Source organism: Haliotis cracherodii, unplaced genomic scaffold (genome assembly GCF_022045235.1).
Source record: "Haliotis cracherodii isolate W230 unplaced genomic scaffold, xgHalCrac1.p SCAF_5, whole genome shotgun sequence".
NCBI lineage: Eukaryota > Metazoa > Mollusca > Gastropoda > Lepetellida > Haliotidae > Haliotis > Haliotis cracherodii.
In genome coordinates this window covers 49583809-49602292 of record NW_027266308.1, presented here as the reverse complement: position 1 = coordinate 49602292, position 18484 = coordinate 49583809, and the positions used below count along the sequence as shown (strand labels likewise).

At 39.1% G+C, this 18484-nt stretch overlaps 1 protein-coding gene across 1 annotated transcript in view; it reads right to left on the bottom strand.

Annotated features, from left to right (window-relative positions):
- Positions 1-791: 791 nt before the first annotated feature.
- LOC139444211 (serine/threonine-protein phosphatase 2A 56 kDa regulatory subunit epsilon isoform-like) overlaps positions 792-18484 on the bottom strand; it is a 53518-nt gene continuing 35825 nt past the window's right edge. Inside the window, exons 9-12 of the mRNA XM_071225122.1 lie at positions 17951-18001; positions 15876-15995; positions 6437-6666; positions 792-5705 (exon numbers count right to left, since the gene is read on the bottom strand). Of these exons, the coding sequence (XP_071081223.1) occupies positions 5612-5705; positions 6437-6666; positions 15876-15995; positions 17951-18001 (495 nt within the window). The 3' untranslated portion in view covers positions 792-5611. The remainder of the gene's footprint in view (positions 5706-6436; positions 6667-15875; positions 15996-17950; positions 18002-18484) is intronic.

Genomic DNA, 18484 nt, shown 5'->3' with positions numbered 1-18484 from the left:
CGAGACTTTGTTTTGTTGATACAACTTTGCCCTATCAGATGATGCAAATTATTTATTTCAAGGCACCAAGAGACAATTCCAGATCCTACTTGAACCTTCAGGAACAAGTAGCTTGAAACTTTCACCTAATGACTTCAATGGGAGTTCAGTCCCCTACAATGTGTACTGATGCAATGCATAAGGGACTCCCACTTCATGTGCATGTACAGTTCGTACAATCATTGCATCATAAGGCCATAACAAATGTCTTAGACGTGTACAATTTGGGGCTGGGATAGTCCAAATTTACTACGCGGGTGCCCACACCCCTATTACCCGACACTATCCCCTGCAGGTCTCAATTAAGTGATACAATGTAGGTACAAAATGTCCGATTGGGAATAGTTTGACCATACTCCTGGAAAAATGTATTTAGATGTGCAGGTCTTAATTAAACGATCCGGTCATGCATACACTGAAGTTTAATCTTTATTCAAACAAGTCCAAGGGAATGTGTGCATAGTCAGAAAGAAATGTGAACATTAGTGACTTGTAGTAGAACCATGGAGTTCTTGATAATTTTTGTCATTTAACAATATATCACATGACTAACCAAGGGTCTGGGTAGTCCTGTGGGTACCTGGGTCCTATTCAGTACTGACCTGACACGGTCAATCTCATTCTGTTCAGATCTATTCTTGGTGACTAGCAAGACCAGTGAATTGGTGGGTACGATCTTGATTAACTTCCAATCAAGTACAAAAACAAATCGGGACACTTAAAAGTTCATGATGAATTTCCTTTATTTCTGAAATCCTGGATTTTCTTCTATCCACTTCTAGAGACATGTCAGTAGCATGCCAGGTCAGCATTATCCGTGCTCAGTTAAGAAGCAAGCAAATTAAAATCAATGAAAATCAAAGCACCCCTTTATAAAGACATGTAATTGTTTGAGACATGTCCCCAGTAGTTGCCCCAACAACATATCCATGAGCTAGGAATTTCTTTTGACACCTGCATGTATCATTAATCTGATCTCTTCATTCAATCTTTCTGCTGACGTGCGAAAGTTGGTCACCAGATGAAATAAAACAAAATGAATTTTGATGAGAATATTTTAATTTTACAAAATATTTTCAGACATAGTTTACAAAGACAAATTGGAGGGTAACAACTATGCACAAACTTGGCTACAGATTGCCTACAAGCCAAGTATAGTTAATATAGCAACATAATATACAATCAAGTAAGCATATGTACAAAAGCAAAATTGAGGACACAACATAGAGCTGAATACGGAACTGCTGTGTGTGGTCCGACACTACTGAATCAGAAAGTTCTGGCTGCGTTAGGCTACAAATCAAACACACAATGTTTAATCTTGTATGTACACAAAATTATTTGTGGCAATACCAACTGCTAAAATAGGAATCTGTTAACGTAACAGTTTAGGTTGACACGCCAGGCTCTATTGGTAACTGGTACACAAGCAGGTAGTGTGGTAGTTAACAGGGGAAGAGGAATTAGTCGACTCTCGCGCCACGGCATTCAAAAGGATGTAACCTTCAGTAATAATTACACCAAATTCACTGATGAGTTTTCTCCAAGACAAACTGGAAACAAGCATCAGTAGTTGGCAATTATGGATATGTTATAACACACAACAGGAAAATGACAAATTTTACAAACTGATATACACAGATTCACTGTATTCCAATGAACCTTACATTTCATAAACACTATAAATAATTAATGCACACATAATTCTCATCAGCAATTTGTTCAGTCTTAAATAGTATACCTCTGCAGTTGTCTAGCTAATAAGATGAGGGCCACGTCCTCCAGCCTGCCACAACAATGATGGCAGCAAGAGCCTCAATATCAGGTCACACAACCCTGTGAAGAACACTCGACACAAACTTCTCACTGTCAGTGTAGGCCAGAACTGTGATCAATAAGACATACAATTCTTGGGAAGGTACCAAAACCAGAGTGATCTCCCTTTGTGGTGAAACCTGAGTCGCCTCCCTTTGTCACTTTGAGAAATGTTTGCCCTATGAAGCACTGGTCCGGCATTAGCACACCAGCAGAGGATAATATTCACGTAACACACAACAGACTGCTACAGATCTATGTCGGAAGCATACATGGGAATTACAGACTCACTGACCAGTCCAATCACTGCAGCAATGCAACACTCAAAGCTTACCATTTGAAATCATTGTTAGAGATGAAGAGGCAGTCAAACATCCTTGAATAGCTATCATGGCACAAAAATACTTTGATTGTTAGATGTTTCAAGTTACATTGCAATTGCAGAACGTGTCATCTGACTGGCAAAGTATAAGCCTCCCCTTCGTTCCCACTCACACACTGACAATGGCATAGTTGCAGTTAGATGTAGAAATTTCTGTTAGATCACATGGGAGTTTAGTCCATATATGAAGTAACTATCATCAGTTCTGATACTTACAGATGTCATAACAAAAAATATCCTAGCTAGAAATCAAATTAACAATGTCTGAAAGAGTTCAACTTCTATGAAAACATTCTGAAAGATCAAAATATTATCTCCATGTGCACAAATCTAAGTAATTTGAATCTATATTCCTGTAGGTTTGTGACACAAATACACTATTAAGTCATACATTACATGAAGAGTGGGTGAAGAAATGTATATACAGGACAAGCATAGGAACACCAACTGAATACACTACAGTATCACAAGTCATAACAAATCTCGATTAAGAACAAATCTCAGGAGAACACGCAGGTTCCGTCCAAGATAAGCGTCCCTCTGTGACACTCAGAACTCTGTAATGTGAAGCTAGTGACTAGAGTAAGGTTCTATGCCTCTAACAAACATCCTCACTCTCAAGTTGTGTTGTCACTAGGCAGTGGCCACAACATAATTACGTTGTCCAACATAACATTGCCATGATACTGCTACTTTCTGTGAATCTCGGTGTGATTTTCCTCAGTCCCATACCGACTTCCTTGCAACTGTTCACAGCTCATGACTCACGTCAGAAGATATTGAAAGATCCACCATGTTAAACATATGAAAAGTGTAACACATGATGAAGGGCTATGAAGATCACAATATCAATGAGAATGCAAACATTTGCAACTTAACAACAAAATGATAACACAAAGGAACATTTTTATATATCAACTGTTTCACATGCGCTTTTGCTCATAATTATCCATTACTAAAAGAAACACTCCAAAGGAAAGCAAATCCTTAGCTTACAGAGCCACACTAACATTTCAGTTCCTAAAATCATCAGGCTACTTTTCATTATTCAATCTATTAAAACATAATTTGTTCCAGTACTGCAAGACATTGATGTACAATCCTAGCGGTATACCGGTATTCTTCTTGTCAGATATGCCAAAATGAAGCAGTTCCAGATTTTTGCTTCAGACACAAGACATGGTCGGTCAAACAGTCATAATGGCACGATGAAACTGAACAAATGAAAACACAACGCTCGACAGTAGAAATGAGATGGACAACTAAGATGCGGACGGACATAGTGACTTGTTTGCTTGCAATGTCAGTTACATACAGTGCCCACAATAACTAGCACATGAGACTTCTGTTAGTTTGTAATCCTCATCTATCACACTACAGTGGCAGTAGATGGACACCTAAAACCTTGTCAACAAACCAATATATCCATAGTTTCCTCTTATGCAATAAATAAATCCTTATCTGTCAACCATCAAACAAAATATATCCTTTTCACATCGAACAAACCAACAAACAAAAGCCAAATCTCCAAATGTTTAACAATAAAATTATATTTCACTCTTTTACTGGCCAGTGAATGCTTTCTTGTGTACTTCTTCATGAAAAATGTCATAAAAATTTTGTGTACTTACTTATACAACATTAGTTTTTACACTGAACTAGAATACAATAAGGCTAAATGGAAAGTTGGTACTATTTCCCTAGCTACTATAAACATATTTTTACAGCAGTATTACTCAGTACAGTTTAAATGAATATCAGTTGAGTAAAATAAGTCTGAATTCAGCTGCCATCTGCTCTAATGAAACACGCACTGGCTGATGTCGATGTGACAAATCTCCTTATTAAGTCAATTTTCTAAACACACTGCCAAGCTGTCTCCATGGAGCATGAGATAACTGTTTTGAAATTGATAAAAGTTTTTGTTTCAGATAAGGTGTACATATAGCCTTGATAATTGGTGTCATATCATTGATTAGGAAAATAGCATGAAAACCAAAATGAATAATTGTTTATATGATTCAACCTTTCCTTAAAGCAACTTACTTACATCCATCAAATATCAAAAGCAAGAAAACAATTTTGAAATTTAAATCAACGTTTCGACAAGACTAGCGTCTACTCAATCTTTGACATGACATACAAGACCAATTCCATACAATAATTCCCTGAACCTTTCCAAAGCCATATATTATGCTCCAGCTATTGTATATATAAGTATATACAGTGTTGACTTAAACAGCACCACTTATGTAGGATGACAAAGTATAATGCATATGACACTGTATGACTTTCTGATGACGGTGTTCCACATGCAAGCAAGCCATCTACTGTAGTGAGACACTCACTACAAACACTTGACTAAAAATTTGAAATAAATAACGACGTTACAATTGATCCTTGGGTATGACTACAGGTCATAACAGTCTGAAGCGAACAGACTTCTCAAGTTAGTGATCAGTGTAGTTTACAATACTCATAAATATCAACAATCTTCCTGTGAATCTCATTAACAAAGTTTCTGTGACCATATACATAGATATTCTCATCAACTTGTGGAGACAACTTCCAACCAATCAATAGCCAGCGTAACCCATTGAGGAATTATTTTTGGTATCACTTCCTTTCATACCAATTGGCTAATCTACGCTTTTTGTTAGTGAGGCGGTCTAGCAAAGTGACATATCCTATCAGTGCATTGTGGCAGAAGACTGGCAATGACATCATCCATTGTTCGTGATGTCAAAGATGATTTGTGTGAAGACTTGAGAAGAGTAGGTTGGCTTCAGAGATCCAACTGTGTGTGGCTGCATCTCAAACATTTCACATTCTTGAAAATGAACTATGGCTAAAATATAAGACAACCTACATTTACAGTATGTCCCTTGGATATTATTAATGTTGCAATCTTCACCCGAGAATTGGGAATTACAACAAAAATAAGCCTGGGACAGTCCCTCTGTAAATCCCCATCATACCTTGTGAGTTCACTAGTATCACTAGCAATTTGACAGAGTGTTCCGAGACCTCCACAACAAAGATTCTGAATGTGTGATAGAAACACAAATAAAGGTTATTGCAGGCTGTAGCCATAAATTAATGTATTGATTTCGGAAATGTTGAATGTTGATTGGGTGCTAGCACCTAATGCAACATTTCTAACATTGAATCTAGACTGGCTCCTGAAGGAGATGGTGCTCCATGACTGTCTGCCAAAACTCCAGCACTTTGCTTTGGCACACAGTATAACTACATATCAACAACTGTCATCAAGCCAGACATGGTAGCAGGGAGCAGATGAGCGAGCGATCAAGCAAGCGAGCACAGGCGGGCATTGAGGGTTTGGAGTCGAGGTGCGAGGTCACAGCATGGATGTTAGGAGTTCTTGATCATCTTGTTACGGTTGTTCACCTCCAACTTGTCAAGTCGACGCCACAGTTCCTCACGATCCTTCTCCCTCTTCTTCTCCCTGGAACACAATTCACAATTATATTCTAACAATGGAACATGCAAAAACAAAGGCAATACATCTTCCAAGTATCAGAAGGGGTATCAGGTCCTTGAATATCAAGGTAGGATAGGTCATGTCATTAAAGCATACTGAAAGATATAATAACATTTCTTTTCCATGGCAATCAAGCACCACAGAATATTTTTTCAAGCCATATCAAAGCGGTCTATAAATAACCAAGTCTGGGCCTGGCAAACCCGTGACTGAATGCATGAGCAAGAGGACCTATTCTGATCCTGAATCATGACAGGGAAGTTTAAAATAAGCAAAATTGAACAGGTGTTTTAAGCCCAACGAACTAGATATATACAAAATTTCATTACATTTTGAAAGAAAATGGCCGATTAATGGCCTTAGAAGTATCAGCTTTCAGTATGGTCGAAGTGCAAAGGTAAAAAATTAAAATATCAACTAAAAACAAACCCAGAACATATATGTTGAGCCCCACTACTAACTACATGTACAAAATTTCATTTTGTACAAAACTTACTAAGGAATGGCCTTACACAGGTTTTTCAATATGGCTGCCATGGCGACCATATTGAAAACCTCTTGACCAAATTGGAGTGTCATCATTGGTGTTAATAAGGAAGCATAATTGCAGTTTCATTAGTTCATTGGTTTCCGAGGAGAATATGTTTATGATTCATGACCGATGATGGACGGATATTACATGTAGAAATACTTACTTTTGTCTCTCAGCTTTGTAGTTAGCTGTGAGCTCATCGAACAGTTTGCTGTTCATCTCCATGAAGGTCTTCAGGACATTGTAGACGAGAGCCACAATGGTCTGGTTCCAGTGCTCTTTAGAAATCTTATAGAGAGCTGGGAACATGATTGGCAACACCGCATTTGAGTTCTCCTCGATCAGACTCATGATGTACTCGTTGTTCCAGTAGTATAAAGCTCTTTCTGCAACCTGAAATGTAACACCATAGAGAATAAAGTTTTATTTAACCAGGCACATGAAATCAATTTTCTTTCCCCCTGCATTAAATACTACTCGTATCACATTTCTAATGTTCCGTTAGAAACACAAAACTTTGGGCATAAAGAGAATACCAAGGACTTATATCAACATACTACGAATAAGGGTAGGAGGTGTGTGTGCAATAACTTTCCGACATCTGCACATGTGAACATCAGCAAATCTCAATTCTGATTGGTAAAAATGATTGTTTCTGTTAGTTTTGTTTTTTAACGCTGCACTCAGCAATATTCCAGCTATACGACGTTGGTCTGTAAATAATTGAGTCTGTACCAGACAATCCAGGGATTGACATCATGAGCATCAATCCTAGCAATTGGGATACGCTGACTTGCATCAACTAAGTCAGCGATCCTGACTACCCCATCCCGTTAGTCGCCTCCTATGATGAGCATAGTCGCTTTTTATGGCAAGCATGGGTTGCTGAAGACCTATTCCCCAAATCTTCACGGGTCTTGGTCAATTGAAGCCATATGACATCACAATGTTGAGACAAACATGGTATGATGTTTATATGTCACAAATCGATTACATCACATCATCTGAGCAAACGGTGCCTTCAGGGAATTTTCATGTAGGGTTCACATTTCATGTGTTTTTTTCTTCATTTTCTCTCTTAAAGTGTCAATGAGTAATATACAGAATAACCTATTTGAAACTCAGAATTAATGGATTATCTGTCCTAAAGGCTTGGATAACACCATTCACTCACTCAGGACAGACAATCTGTAATTCCTTGAAGCTTGTTGGTCATTCTCTAAATATTTACTGTTACTGCTTTTGAGCCTATCATATGTTTATTTATGTCTAACTGGGTAATAGTTCTTGCAGATATTTGATTTCTTAATTCAAGCCCATAGGCTCCAGAGGAAAAATATTCTAACAAAACCCAGTCCCCAAAACTTGTTGTTAAGCTATGAGCTAAATAATTGCAGGGCTGAAATACTTGCATTCCTGGTAATATGATGTACCTCAGTGTTAATCAATACTACAGCTAAAATATGGCATATATTCATTGGAAGAAGGTCACTGTGAGGTACCGTTACAAGAATGTCATCAGTTGCTACACATAACTATTCAATCACATAAACATGACATGCTTAAGACATGCATAATATCCACAGGAAAAGACATTTTCGTGAAAATGGGAAACATACTTTATGAATGACTGAGACCTTGAACTTAAATGAGGGTCACAACATTTCATATTCAGCATGTCCTCAAGAATGACAAGTACAAAGTCTCATTGACCTACAGTAAATGCTTCATGTGGTATCGCATTTAAGCTAACCGTTCCTCAGACAATGACATTGGGGATGACCTTGACCCTTGCAAGGACATCTCTGACATGTCCAAACACTGCCCGCTTTCAAAGTGTGGCGGCTGTCAAATTCTTGCTCATCATCATAACACTGATACGAATAAGACACATTTTACCAAAGAAACCTATTCTAAGCAGATATGAACATGAATATGGATGTAGTCTTGTTTACAGGACTGGAATTAAATAAGTTGTAAAGGATGACACCCTGACAGCAGTGTGAACAATGTATCAACTAGTACCACCAACTACCGATTTACCCATCCCAGCATGTGAAACAGACATTGTTAATGTGCTGCATTATCAACATGATAAATTATTTACTTGCCTTTAAAGCTCAAAGAGCATTAGGATGTTCTTAGCTTCTAAGAAAAGATACATCAGCATTAATTCATGTTATCCAAATCAATATCAAGAACATGTGACTTAACCACATTTCATCTGACAGCATTTCTAAGAAAGTGAGATCGAGGTATTGATGGATGACTTTAACCATTAAGCTGTTTAATGTGTATAGCACAATGTACATGTTCACGATCGCAGAAAGCCATGAGGGTAAGTGGGTCAGGTCACACAACGGGTCATGTTGACTTCTGGATGACACAAGATCGCAAGTGATGACATGGGTGTGGCAAGTGTGTGAAAACTCAGTGGCATCAATAATGTAGGAGCTTATACATGTATGAGCACAACTGTGCAATAACCTGTCTGCATCTTTAGCCACCACCTTGATGCACTAGGCTTCTGTGCAGCTGGTCCTTGAAGTTAAAGATAGAAATGTAGGAGACAAGGTGAAATGGGATTTAACGTTGAGTTATTTCAGTTATAAAGCGACATGCATGCAGGTGTATGTGCAGCTGTTTGAACTTATGCCAGTTTTATAGTACTAGCCTGCTGAGATACCATGCCACAGTTTAACATGGATACACCACTCAGACATATTATGGTACAAGCTGATCAGTCCTTGTCTTATGCTCTTAATGCCGAGAGCCAGGCCATGTCTATTGGTACCACTGACCTTCCACTTGCTGGGCAAACACTCTACCTACTACACCACAGAGACAATCCATGCCTGACATTTTTTATCATGATACAGGGAAATTCATAGTATGAGCTTGTCACACATCATCTGATCTGGAAATAAGGAAGATTTCGATTGTGTCATGACACTTTCAATCATACTATCATGTATATCCTAATATTTCCTGTTTCCAATGGCATAATGCTTGTGCTGTGTTTGATCATGAAGAGTGTGGTCTCCAGGCACGAGGAACTTGTGTAACTCAACAGTGATTTTGCGACAGACAAATGCCATTGGGACATTTTCATGATTTTATCAAATTTTATAGGCCATTCTTAAAGATTTGTTTGTTTGTTGTTTAACGCTGCACTCAGCAATATTCCAAATAATTACCAAAAAGGAAAATGTCATTGGGACATTCTGAATGACAATCTGTCTATGTCCTAAAAAAGTAATCGATCAGAAACCTTTCTCAATACGCCATTTCATATGGTCAATTCGTTTTGGCAGTTTGTTCTAATATAGTTACTCTTCTTGTCTTAAACTACGGAAAACTCAACATATTTATCACAATCACCACAATTTCAAATGTAGGATAGTTATTACTAACACTTATTCATAGATCTAATAAAATCAAAATAAGAATAAAGTTTAAAAAAATAAATACAAAATGTATGAAGAGTTCAAAAATGAAATAATAATTAACCTGTCAAGATGTACAATATATCTAAAGAAATTAGACATGCAATATATACGTAATAATAAGTAGAGATTTCACAATATGAATACATTTCTCAAGTTTCGTATCCCACTGACTGTTTTCATCATATCAAATTATTCAAAACATCTACTGCGCAATGATTGATTATGGTTTACACCTCCTTTAGCAATATCGCAGCGGGGACACCAGAAATGGACTTCACATATTGTCCCCATGTGGGTAATCAAACCCAGGCTTTCAGCGTGACAAGTAAACGCTATAACCACTAGGCTAACCAACTGCTCCAAAGAGCAATGAATGCTGCCAACTCATTTGATAGTCAACTGTATGCAAATTAGACTTAATTTTACTGAAAAAATTTCTGGCCACACGTACATGCATGTTTAAAGTATGTAGTGGGCGATTATATTTTTATTCTGCATAGTATTTGATTATTGGGACTAGGACTGTCAATAATGAAATAAGTTAAGGGATCATTTTTGTTGTTTTATATTCAATACAGGACATGTTTGATAGCAATGAAATTATCGAGGTATATCACCAGCAGATTATGTGATTTTCCAATAATGATATTCTGTTGAAAACTGAAGATTTTATCAATAACTATTTATTGAGAATACATCAGATTGTGACAATATAAATATGGCTAGTTTCAGAAACATAACTTCAATTGATCATTGATATCAAACAAAGATAATGAAAACTGGTTAGCACATTTCTTCAATAGTTAGGGATTCTCATTAAACTATAACCTATTTATTGTGACAGGCCTAATTATAACATTGAAAGTGACCAACTTTTCCCTTTAACAAGAGTAAAGACATAATAGTATTAAAAAAAAGCCAGTCATATCGGTCATATCCTCAACTTTCAAAGCATACTACTTTTTGAATGGCCTTCAAAACACCTTTAATAAATCATAAAGATGATACATACAAAATGTTATCTTCGTATATTAAATACTTGAGAGTAATCATATACAGAATCATCTTGATTTTATGGCCTTATCTGACCTTTCACATATGCAAGATTATTTCACTCAAATCATATCAAAACGTTTTTTTTATGACCTTGAATGCTGACCTTATCCTATCACACTTATTACCGGTAAGTTTTCAGTCAGGGATTTGAGTTGTTAGTTGTTAGTCTGAGTCTAGCAACATTTTGTTCAGCCTTGCGAACTTAGCTTATATCAAAGTCCATATAATAACACTAAAATGGACTGAAAATGAAAGCTTGGGGTGGTAGACAGGTTTTAGCCGAAATGAACACATGAAACAAATGAGATCTTAGCACCTCATGGTTCAAAGAAATATGGTAGGAGAGCAAATAAAACAACAAAATTATTAAGCTGCCCTGTCGTAACACTGATGGAATGTTAGTCTGTGCCCAAATTCTTGTGTCTACTGGCCCTTACATTGCTCTAAACATCAATTTCAATAGAGTTTAGTGTTATCATATGGACATTATTAGCTGAACTTAGTAGACAGAATTTACTAGACTTGGGCTTCCGACTAAAGGCTAAAGTTACAGAATGAAAATAAATAATTTTACTAGATAGGTTCAAGTTTCCAGACATCGAATAATAAAACAAATTAAATATGGAGATATAATATATATGATCTTGAACATCATTCACCAGTTCATGTGCCCCAGAAAATGAAAGACATACGCAGCTTTCTTTAAAAGAACAAAGTAATCATACACCAATAACTATCCCACTATCAGCAGGAAAAATGCTGTTTGCCTGAGCAAATCTTAGTGGTGCTGACTGTTTCCTGTTCAATTTATTTTTCCATTTCTCAAGTTGAGTCATTCCTGCCTTGGCTTGTCAATCAAACATTCCTGTAAAGTGGTGCTTATTGTGCTGTGTTTATCTGTGGTAAATAAGTAGGCTTTATCTGTGGCTGCTGCAGTCCTGTGTTTTGGCCTGGTGTTTGTAACATGTCTGTTGTGTCTCACAGAGGCTCTTCCTTAACTACACCAGCCTGACTGGGCACTGTGACCTGTCGTCCCACTTCCTCATACAGGATACCTGCTTTTAACACTAATTACATAGGGAATGTTTTCATCCTTGGATTTGGAATAAGAGATATGAAAACCTTAAAACATGACGGGAATAGATTGCTTCTTTGTAAAGTAATTTTGGATTTATAAAAAATAAAATACAACTATTGAGTAGAGGATGAAGAGAAACAAAGATTCCTTCCTACAAAACTACACGTTATTACAAAACATCAGAAGTCAGATGGATGATCACAACTGTTACAACTGCAACACCAAATTTACTGGACCATAGAAATAATTCTACAATAACAAGACATGAACCAAAACAAGCAACTGGTGCCTGTTATTTGACTTCAAGTAAACATCTAATGTAATGAGACAAACCAGCAGGTATGTACGGCAGACTTATTGCTCTAAAAAAAAATCCTTTGTTTTCTCAATCATAAATTTCACGAAAATGTGCCATTCAGCTGGACCAAATGTATACTGCATTAATTATATATTAAGTCTAAACAATATTGATCAAAACAACTTTGATATGTTGTTTTCCTTCACATCCTGCTACATTCATCCATTGAATCTTGAATCAGGATGTCATTGTATTCCAGAGTGACATCTGTCTCACAACTGTGAGGTGAGGTGATATTGGGTTTAACGTTGTGTCCAAGATTATTGCAGTTATATAGCGACGTGCATGTGTGTGTGTGTGTGTGTGTGTGTGTGTGTGTGTGTGTGTGTGTGTGTGTGTGTGTGTGTGTGTGTGTGTGTGTGTGTGTGTGTGTGTGTGTGCGTGCGCGCTTGTACTAGTCCGGACTTATGCCGATTTATAGTGCTAGCCCACTGAGATACCAAGCCGCAGTTTAACATGAATACCCCACTCAGACACAGTATACTGACTCCGAGCCGACCAGTCCTTGTTTTATCCCCTTAATGCCGACCGCCAGACAGGGTAACAACAAGTACCATCTTTTAACGTCTTTTGGTATGACGCTGCCAGGGATCAAACCCCGGACTTTCCGCTCTCCGGGCAGACGCTCTACCACTAGACCTTGAAGGCGGTCTCACAACTGTGAGAATACATATGGAGAAATAGTGCTAGGGAAAATGTCTGATGTTCTACATTGATAAAATTATATGTCTTCAGATTTGCAGATGTTATTGAATATTCAATGGATAGATATTGTAACATTTGAAACATTGGCGTACAAATTTCTGAGCATCAAATACTCAATAAATGAACAACACCTGAAAATTAGAGAACACATAATGTTTATCTTTTAAATGCTTCTGCCACATGCTGCCTCAGAGATAAGATGTGTTGATGAACAACAGTTAGTTTACATCAAACCATGTCTCCTTTGTCTCAACCCAGGGATCAATGGACACTTAAATCACTGAAACCTCAGACCGAAAACTACTTTGCAAATAAGAACAAACTCTACTATCTGCACTGAAATATTGTTCCAAACATTTCCACCATTTAAACCTTGATGTTTGTGTTAGGCTGACTTTGACACATGAGACATCACATGCAGTTGATACATATGAAGTGGTTAGCTTGTCTGTTCTTAGGGTTGGTTGGTTGGTTTGTTGTTTAACGCCGCACTCAGCAATATTCCAGCTATATGAAGGCGGTCTGTAAATAATTGAGTCAGGACCAGACAATCCAGTGATTAATATCATGAGCATCGATCCACCCAATTGGAATCGATGACATGCATCAACCAAGTCAGTGAGCCTGAAACCCCGATCCAGTTAGTCGCCTTTTACGACAAACATTGTCACCTGTTTTTAGGGAATCTTAGGGACTTTTGCTCCAATGACCCTCTCGTAAAGTTGAACAGCAATGTGTATGATGATCAGCTATAGGGTGGCACTGTTTGACAGTACAAGAGGGTCAGTGACAAGCAAGATGTAGCCAGGAGTCAGGTTGTACAGTGTACTCTACTTCTGTTTGTATCTTTATAGCCTGTTATTAAGCTCGAAAATGCACATGGCAATCCATATTTTCTTGTGCATGTTACAGATCTTTTCATAGAAATCACAGCAGTGTAGAAACGACATAAATTGCCTAGTAACTATTATTAAAAAAGTTTAACTTTCCTGGACATTTGGACCGAGTCTGTTCTCTACCCATCCATCTCTGACAACTTTCTAAGCATCCTTGGCTCTTTTCCAGAGAATACGGTAACTAGATTTGGTGACAAATTATTTAACACAGAAAAGAAAATGACGCTGATGTTGTGACCAAATGAATATGACAGTCTGCATCTGTAGCCACTAGCCGAAGTCCGAGTCTTTTATCTCAGCTAACAATAATCCATTTAAGAACACTCAATTCTACAGTAAATTATGCTAAGACGAAGAGCCATGTTTGGTCTAGTAGTCTCAAACTGACCTAATATGAATGAGTGTCACAGGTCAAAGTTTTACTATATTGCGCACATATCGTGTCTGCAAATGAAAACTACCTGTTTAAAACTTGAGATTGTCCTTATCATGAGTGTCCTTGTGAGCGGTGCCCACTTTTCAGATTACCACTAGTCTCTAGGTAGTTGTGCATAATCCTGTGTTTGGATTTCACATGTGCTTATCAATCATAAAACTATTCACAAGTAACAGCAGCCTTGGCCCCTGATCCCAGGTACCGGTAGCTCATGATAAGCAGATGCCTTGGCCCCTGATCCCAGGTACTGGTAGCTCATGACAAGCAGATGCCTTGGCCCCTGATCCCAGGTACCGGTAGCTCATGACAAGCAGATGCCTTGGCCCCTGATCCCAGGTACCGATAGCTCATGACAAGCAGATGCCTTGGCCCCTGATCCCAGGTACTGGTAGCTCATGACAAGCACATGCCTTGGCCCCTGATCCCAGGTACCGGTAGCTCATGATAAGCAGATGCCTTGGCCCCTGATCCCAGGTACCGGTAGCTCATGACAAGCAGATGCCTTGGCCCCTGATCCCAGGTACCGGTAGCTCATGACAAGCAGATGCCTTGGCCCCTGATCCCAGGTACCGGTAGCTCATGACAAGCAGATGCCTTTGCCCCTGATCCCAGGTACTGGTAGCTCATGACAAGCAGATGCCTTGGCCCCTGATCCCAGGTACCAGTAGCTCATGACAAGCAGATGCCTTGGCCCCTGATCCTAGGTACTGGTAGCTCATGACAAGCAGATGCCTTGGCCCCTGATCCCAGGTACAGGTAGCTCATGACAAGCAGATGCCTTGGCCCCTGATCCCAGGTACTGGTAGCTCATGACAAGCAGATGCCTTGGCCCCTGATCCCAGGTACCGGTAGCTCATGACAAGCAGATGCCTTGGCCCCTGATCCCAGGTACCGGTAGCTCATGACAAGCAGATACCTTGGCCCCTGATCCCAGGTACCGGTAGCTCATGACAAGCAGACACCTTGGCCCCTGATCCCAGGTACTGGTAGCTCATGATAAGCAGATGTTTTGGCCCCTGATCCCAGGTACCGGTAGCTCATGACAAGCAGATGCCTTGGCCTCTGATCCCAGGTACCGGTAGCTCACGACAAGCAGATGCCTTGGCCCCTGATCCCAGGTACCGGTAGCTCATGACAAGCAGATACCTTGGCCCCTGATCCCAGGTACCGGTAGCTCATGATAAGCAGATGCCTTGGCCCCTGATCCCAGGTACCGGTAGCTCATGATAAGCAGATGCCTTGGCCCCTGATCCCAGGTACCGGTAGCTCATGACAAGCAGATGCCTTGGCCCCTGATCCCAGGTACCGATAGCTCATGACAAGCAGATGCCTTGGCCCCTGATCCCAGGTATCGGTAGCTCATGACAAGCAGATGCCTTGGCCCCTGATCCCAGGTACCGGTAGCTCATGATAAGCAGATGCCTTGGCCCCTGATCCCAGGTACCGGTAGCTCATGACAAGCAGATGCCTTGGCCCCTGATCCCAGGTACCGATAGCTCATGACAAGCAGATGCCTTGGCCCCTGATCCCAGGTATCGGTAGCTCATGACAAGCAGATGCCTTGGGAACATCTTCCTTCGAGTTCGAGGGGAAACTTTAAAAGAATTGCTAGGGGAATACTAACCTGGAAGTGTGGGCTGGACACACACTTGGATATCTGTCTGAACATAGCCTCCATCACCTTCTGGAACTGAGCAGGTTCTATCACGTCAAGGATCTCCTCAATTTCCCCCAGGAACATCACCTGTAATAAGGCCAAACACATTTTTAGAAGAGTGAGTGAGTGAGTGAGTGAGCGAGTGTGGTTTTATGCCGCTTTTGGCAATATTCCAGCAATATCATGGCGAGGGACACACATCGTACCCATGTCGGGAATCGTACATGGGTCTTCGGCGTGACGAGCGAATGCTTGAACCACTAGGCTACCTGGCCCCATTTTCAGAAGAGGATACAGGGGCAAATGTACAGAAAATGAAATTTTGCCAATGTGACTTTGGAACATCACTTTTAATTGGTGCAATATACGACAGGATTAGGATCAGCAACTCATCTGTTGTATTACAGATAGTTAATTTCTGTGGGCAACCTCCTTGTAGCATACACATGAATGCGTAGTTCTCCTAAGTTTCTTTGTACATCACCCATAATAACAATACATCTATATTAGACTTTAAAGTGAGGCTGTAGATCTCCAACAGGAAATTGTAATACAAGCCATAGCTTGAAACTACAGGGTTTCATGTTGTAGGTTATTTAATGCTGCACTCAGCAGTATTTCATTTATATGGCGTAAATAATCAACTGCCAAAACAAATTGTGTACACAAGAGATGAGGGCCTAATCCAGAAAGATATTTCAGTGCTGTGACTTCTCCAAACCTTAGAAACAAGGACAGCGGCAGATAAATATCACCTGAGCATTGAGTCTAGAGTGCCATTTCTTTCACATTGTTTGTTTGTTTGTTTTTGTTTGTTTGTCGTTTAACGCAGCACTCAGCAATATTCCAGCTATATCACAGCGGTCTGTAAATAATCGAGTCTGGACAAGACAGTCCAGTGATTGACATCATGAGCATCAATCCACAAAATTGGGATACAATGACATGTATCAACCAAGTCAACAAGCCTGACCACCCGATCCTGTTGAAGACATAAGCTTCTTCCAAATATTTCGTAGGTGTTATGCCACTCGCCTTCAGCTTGGCTCTAGTTTGGCCAACTGATTAATTAGACAGTGACTACAGGTGATGTTGTCCAACTAATTGTGTCCCTAGGCTCTGGTACAAGATTTGCCAACAAGCTTATGCTAAAAGCCACGTCACAGCTTGATACAGATTCTAAGCCATAACCATATGTTGAACAGGATAATAAACTGGTGCCAAATATTTGATACTTGGATTCTTTATATCAACAAGCAAGTAATAAACATTGAATTATGATTCACTCAACTACAAGATACAAGACGGACAATAGAAATGCAGGTTCAGTCTTCTTAACATTATATATTGTACCATAAAAATGTCATGAAAAAACCCTTGATATACTGTATTCGACGTAATAAGCGCCCAGGGCGAAATAGGGGGCTCTTATTAGAATAAAATTTTGGTGAAAAAGTTGAAAGATCGTAAATTTCGTAGTTTATGCTAAGAGCCTGAAATGATACAAAAGAAAAGTCTGTGCGTATTATACATGACAGATATATATTTCCGGAATTTATTTGCCCATAAATAAGGGTGCATATAACACACAAGTGCGTTTTATATACAAATAAATAAGTCTTGTGTACATTGATCAATCGGAAGGGGTGCTAATTTGGATTTTTCACTAGCCAATATATTAGCAAGTATCGCCGTAGGCGCTTATTACGTTGAATACGGTAATAAACTAAGAGACAGTGATGTTTAGATAAAAAATGACATTTTGACGTCCAAATTAACGAACAAGAATCAATTTCAACTTTGATGAACACAAGCTCATTGACTGCTTGATAATAATTATTGCATGAATGTAATTTAATAATCATGTAACAAAAACAGAGAATTGATTTGGGTTGCTGCATTTCCTCAGGAATGTTTTGACTGGGCTGTGGACAATGGTGGACTTGTACATCAAACTGCAGCTACAACATCTGACAGTCATGGTTTCTTTGAGATCTTAGCATTCATTTTTATCACATGACATACAGGGTATTCAGACATACCTCTTTCTGACTACAGGTCTTCGGCCAGAACTTAAGTAAACCCTTGATAACCTGAAAATAAGAAACATACCATTAGTCTCTTCAAACCCTGTTTTAATTTATTGAAGCGAAAATGAATTCAAGAATAAGATACAAATAAACATAGATTCAGGACAAAAGAGCATCCAAGGCCCATGCCCTTGTGATGAAATGTGAGCAGGATTCCATAATCTAGAAAGCAGCTAGTCTCCAGTATTGGGAAATTAACTGATCAATATTAAATCAACTATACTAATTACTGTTTCTCAACTCCAGCTTGTTTCCCTTGATAATGTCGAGCATGTATGGGCTGAACATGCTGTCCTACTTCACAGTCTGATAAGTCACATGTCAGAACATGGGAGAGCTAAGCAAGGGAGGGAATGTTTGGAAGCCAGTGCCAGTAACCAATAATCCAACTATTTCACAGCGGCTTGTAAAGGAGGAGTGAGTGAGTGAGTATTTTTCACACCACTTTGAGCAATATTCCAGCAATATCATGGAGAGGGACACCAG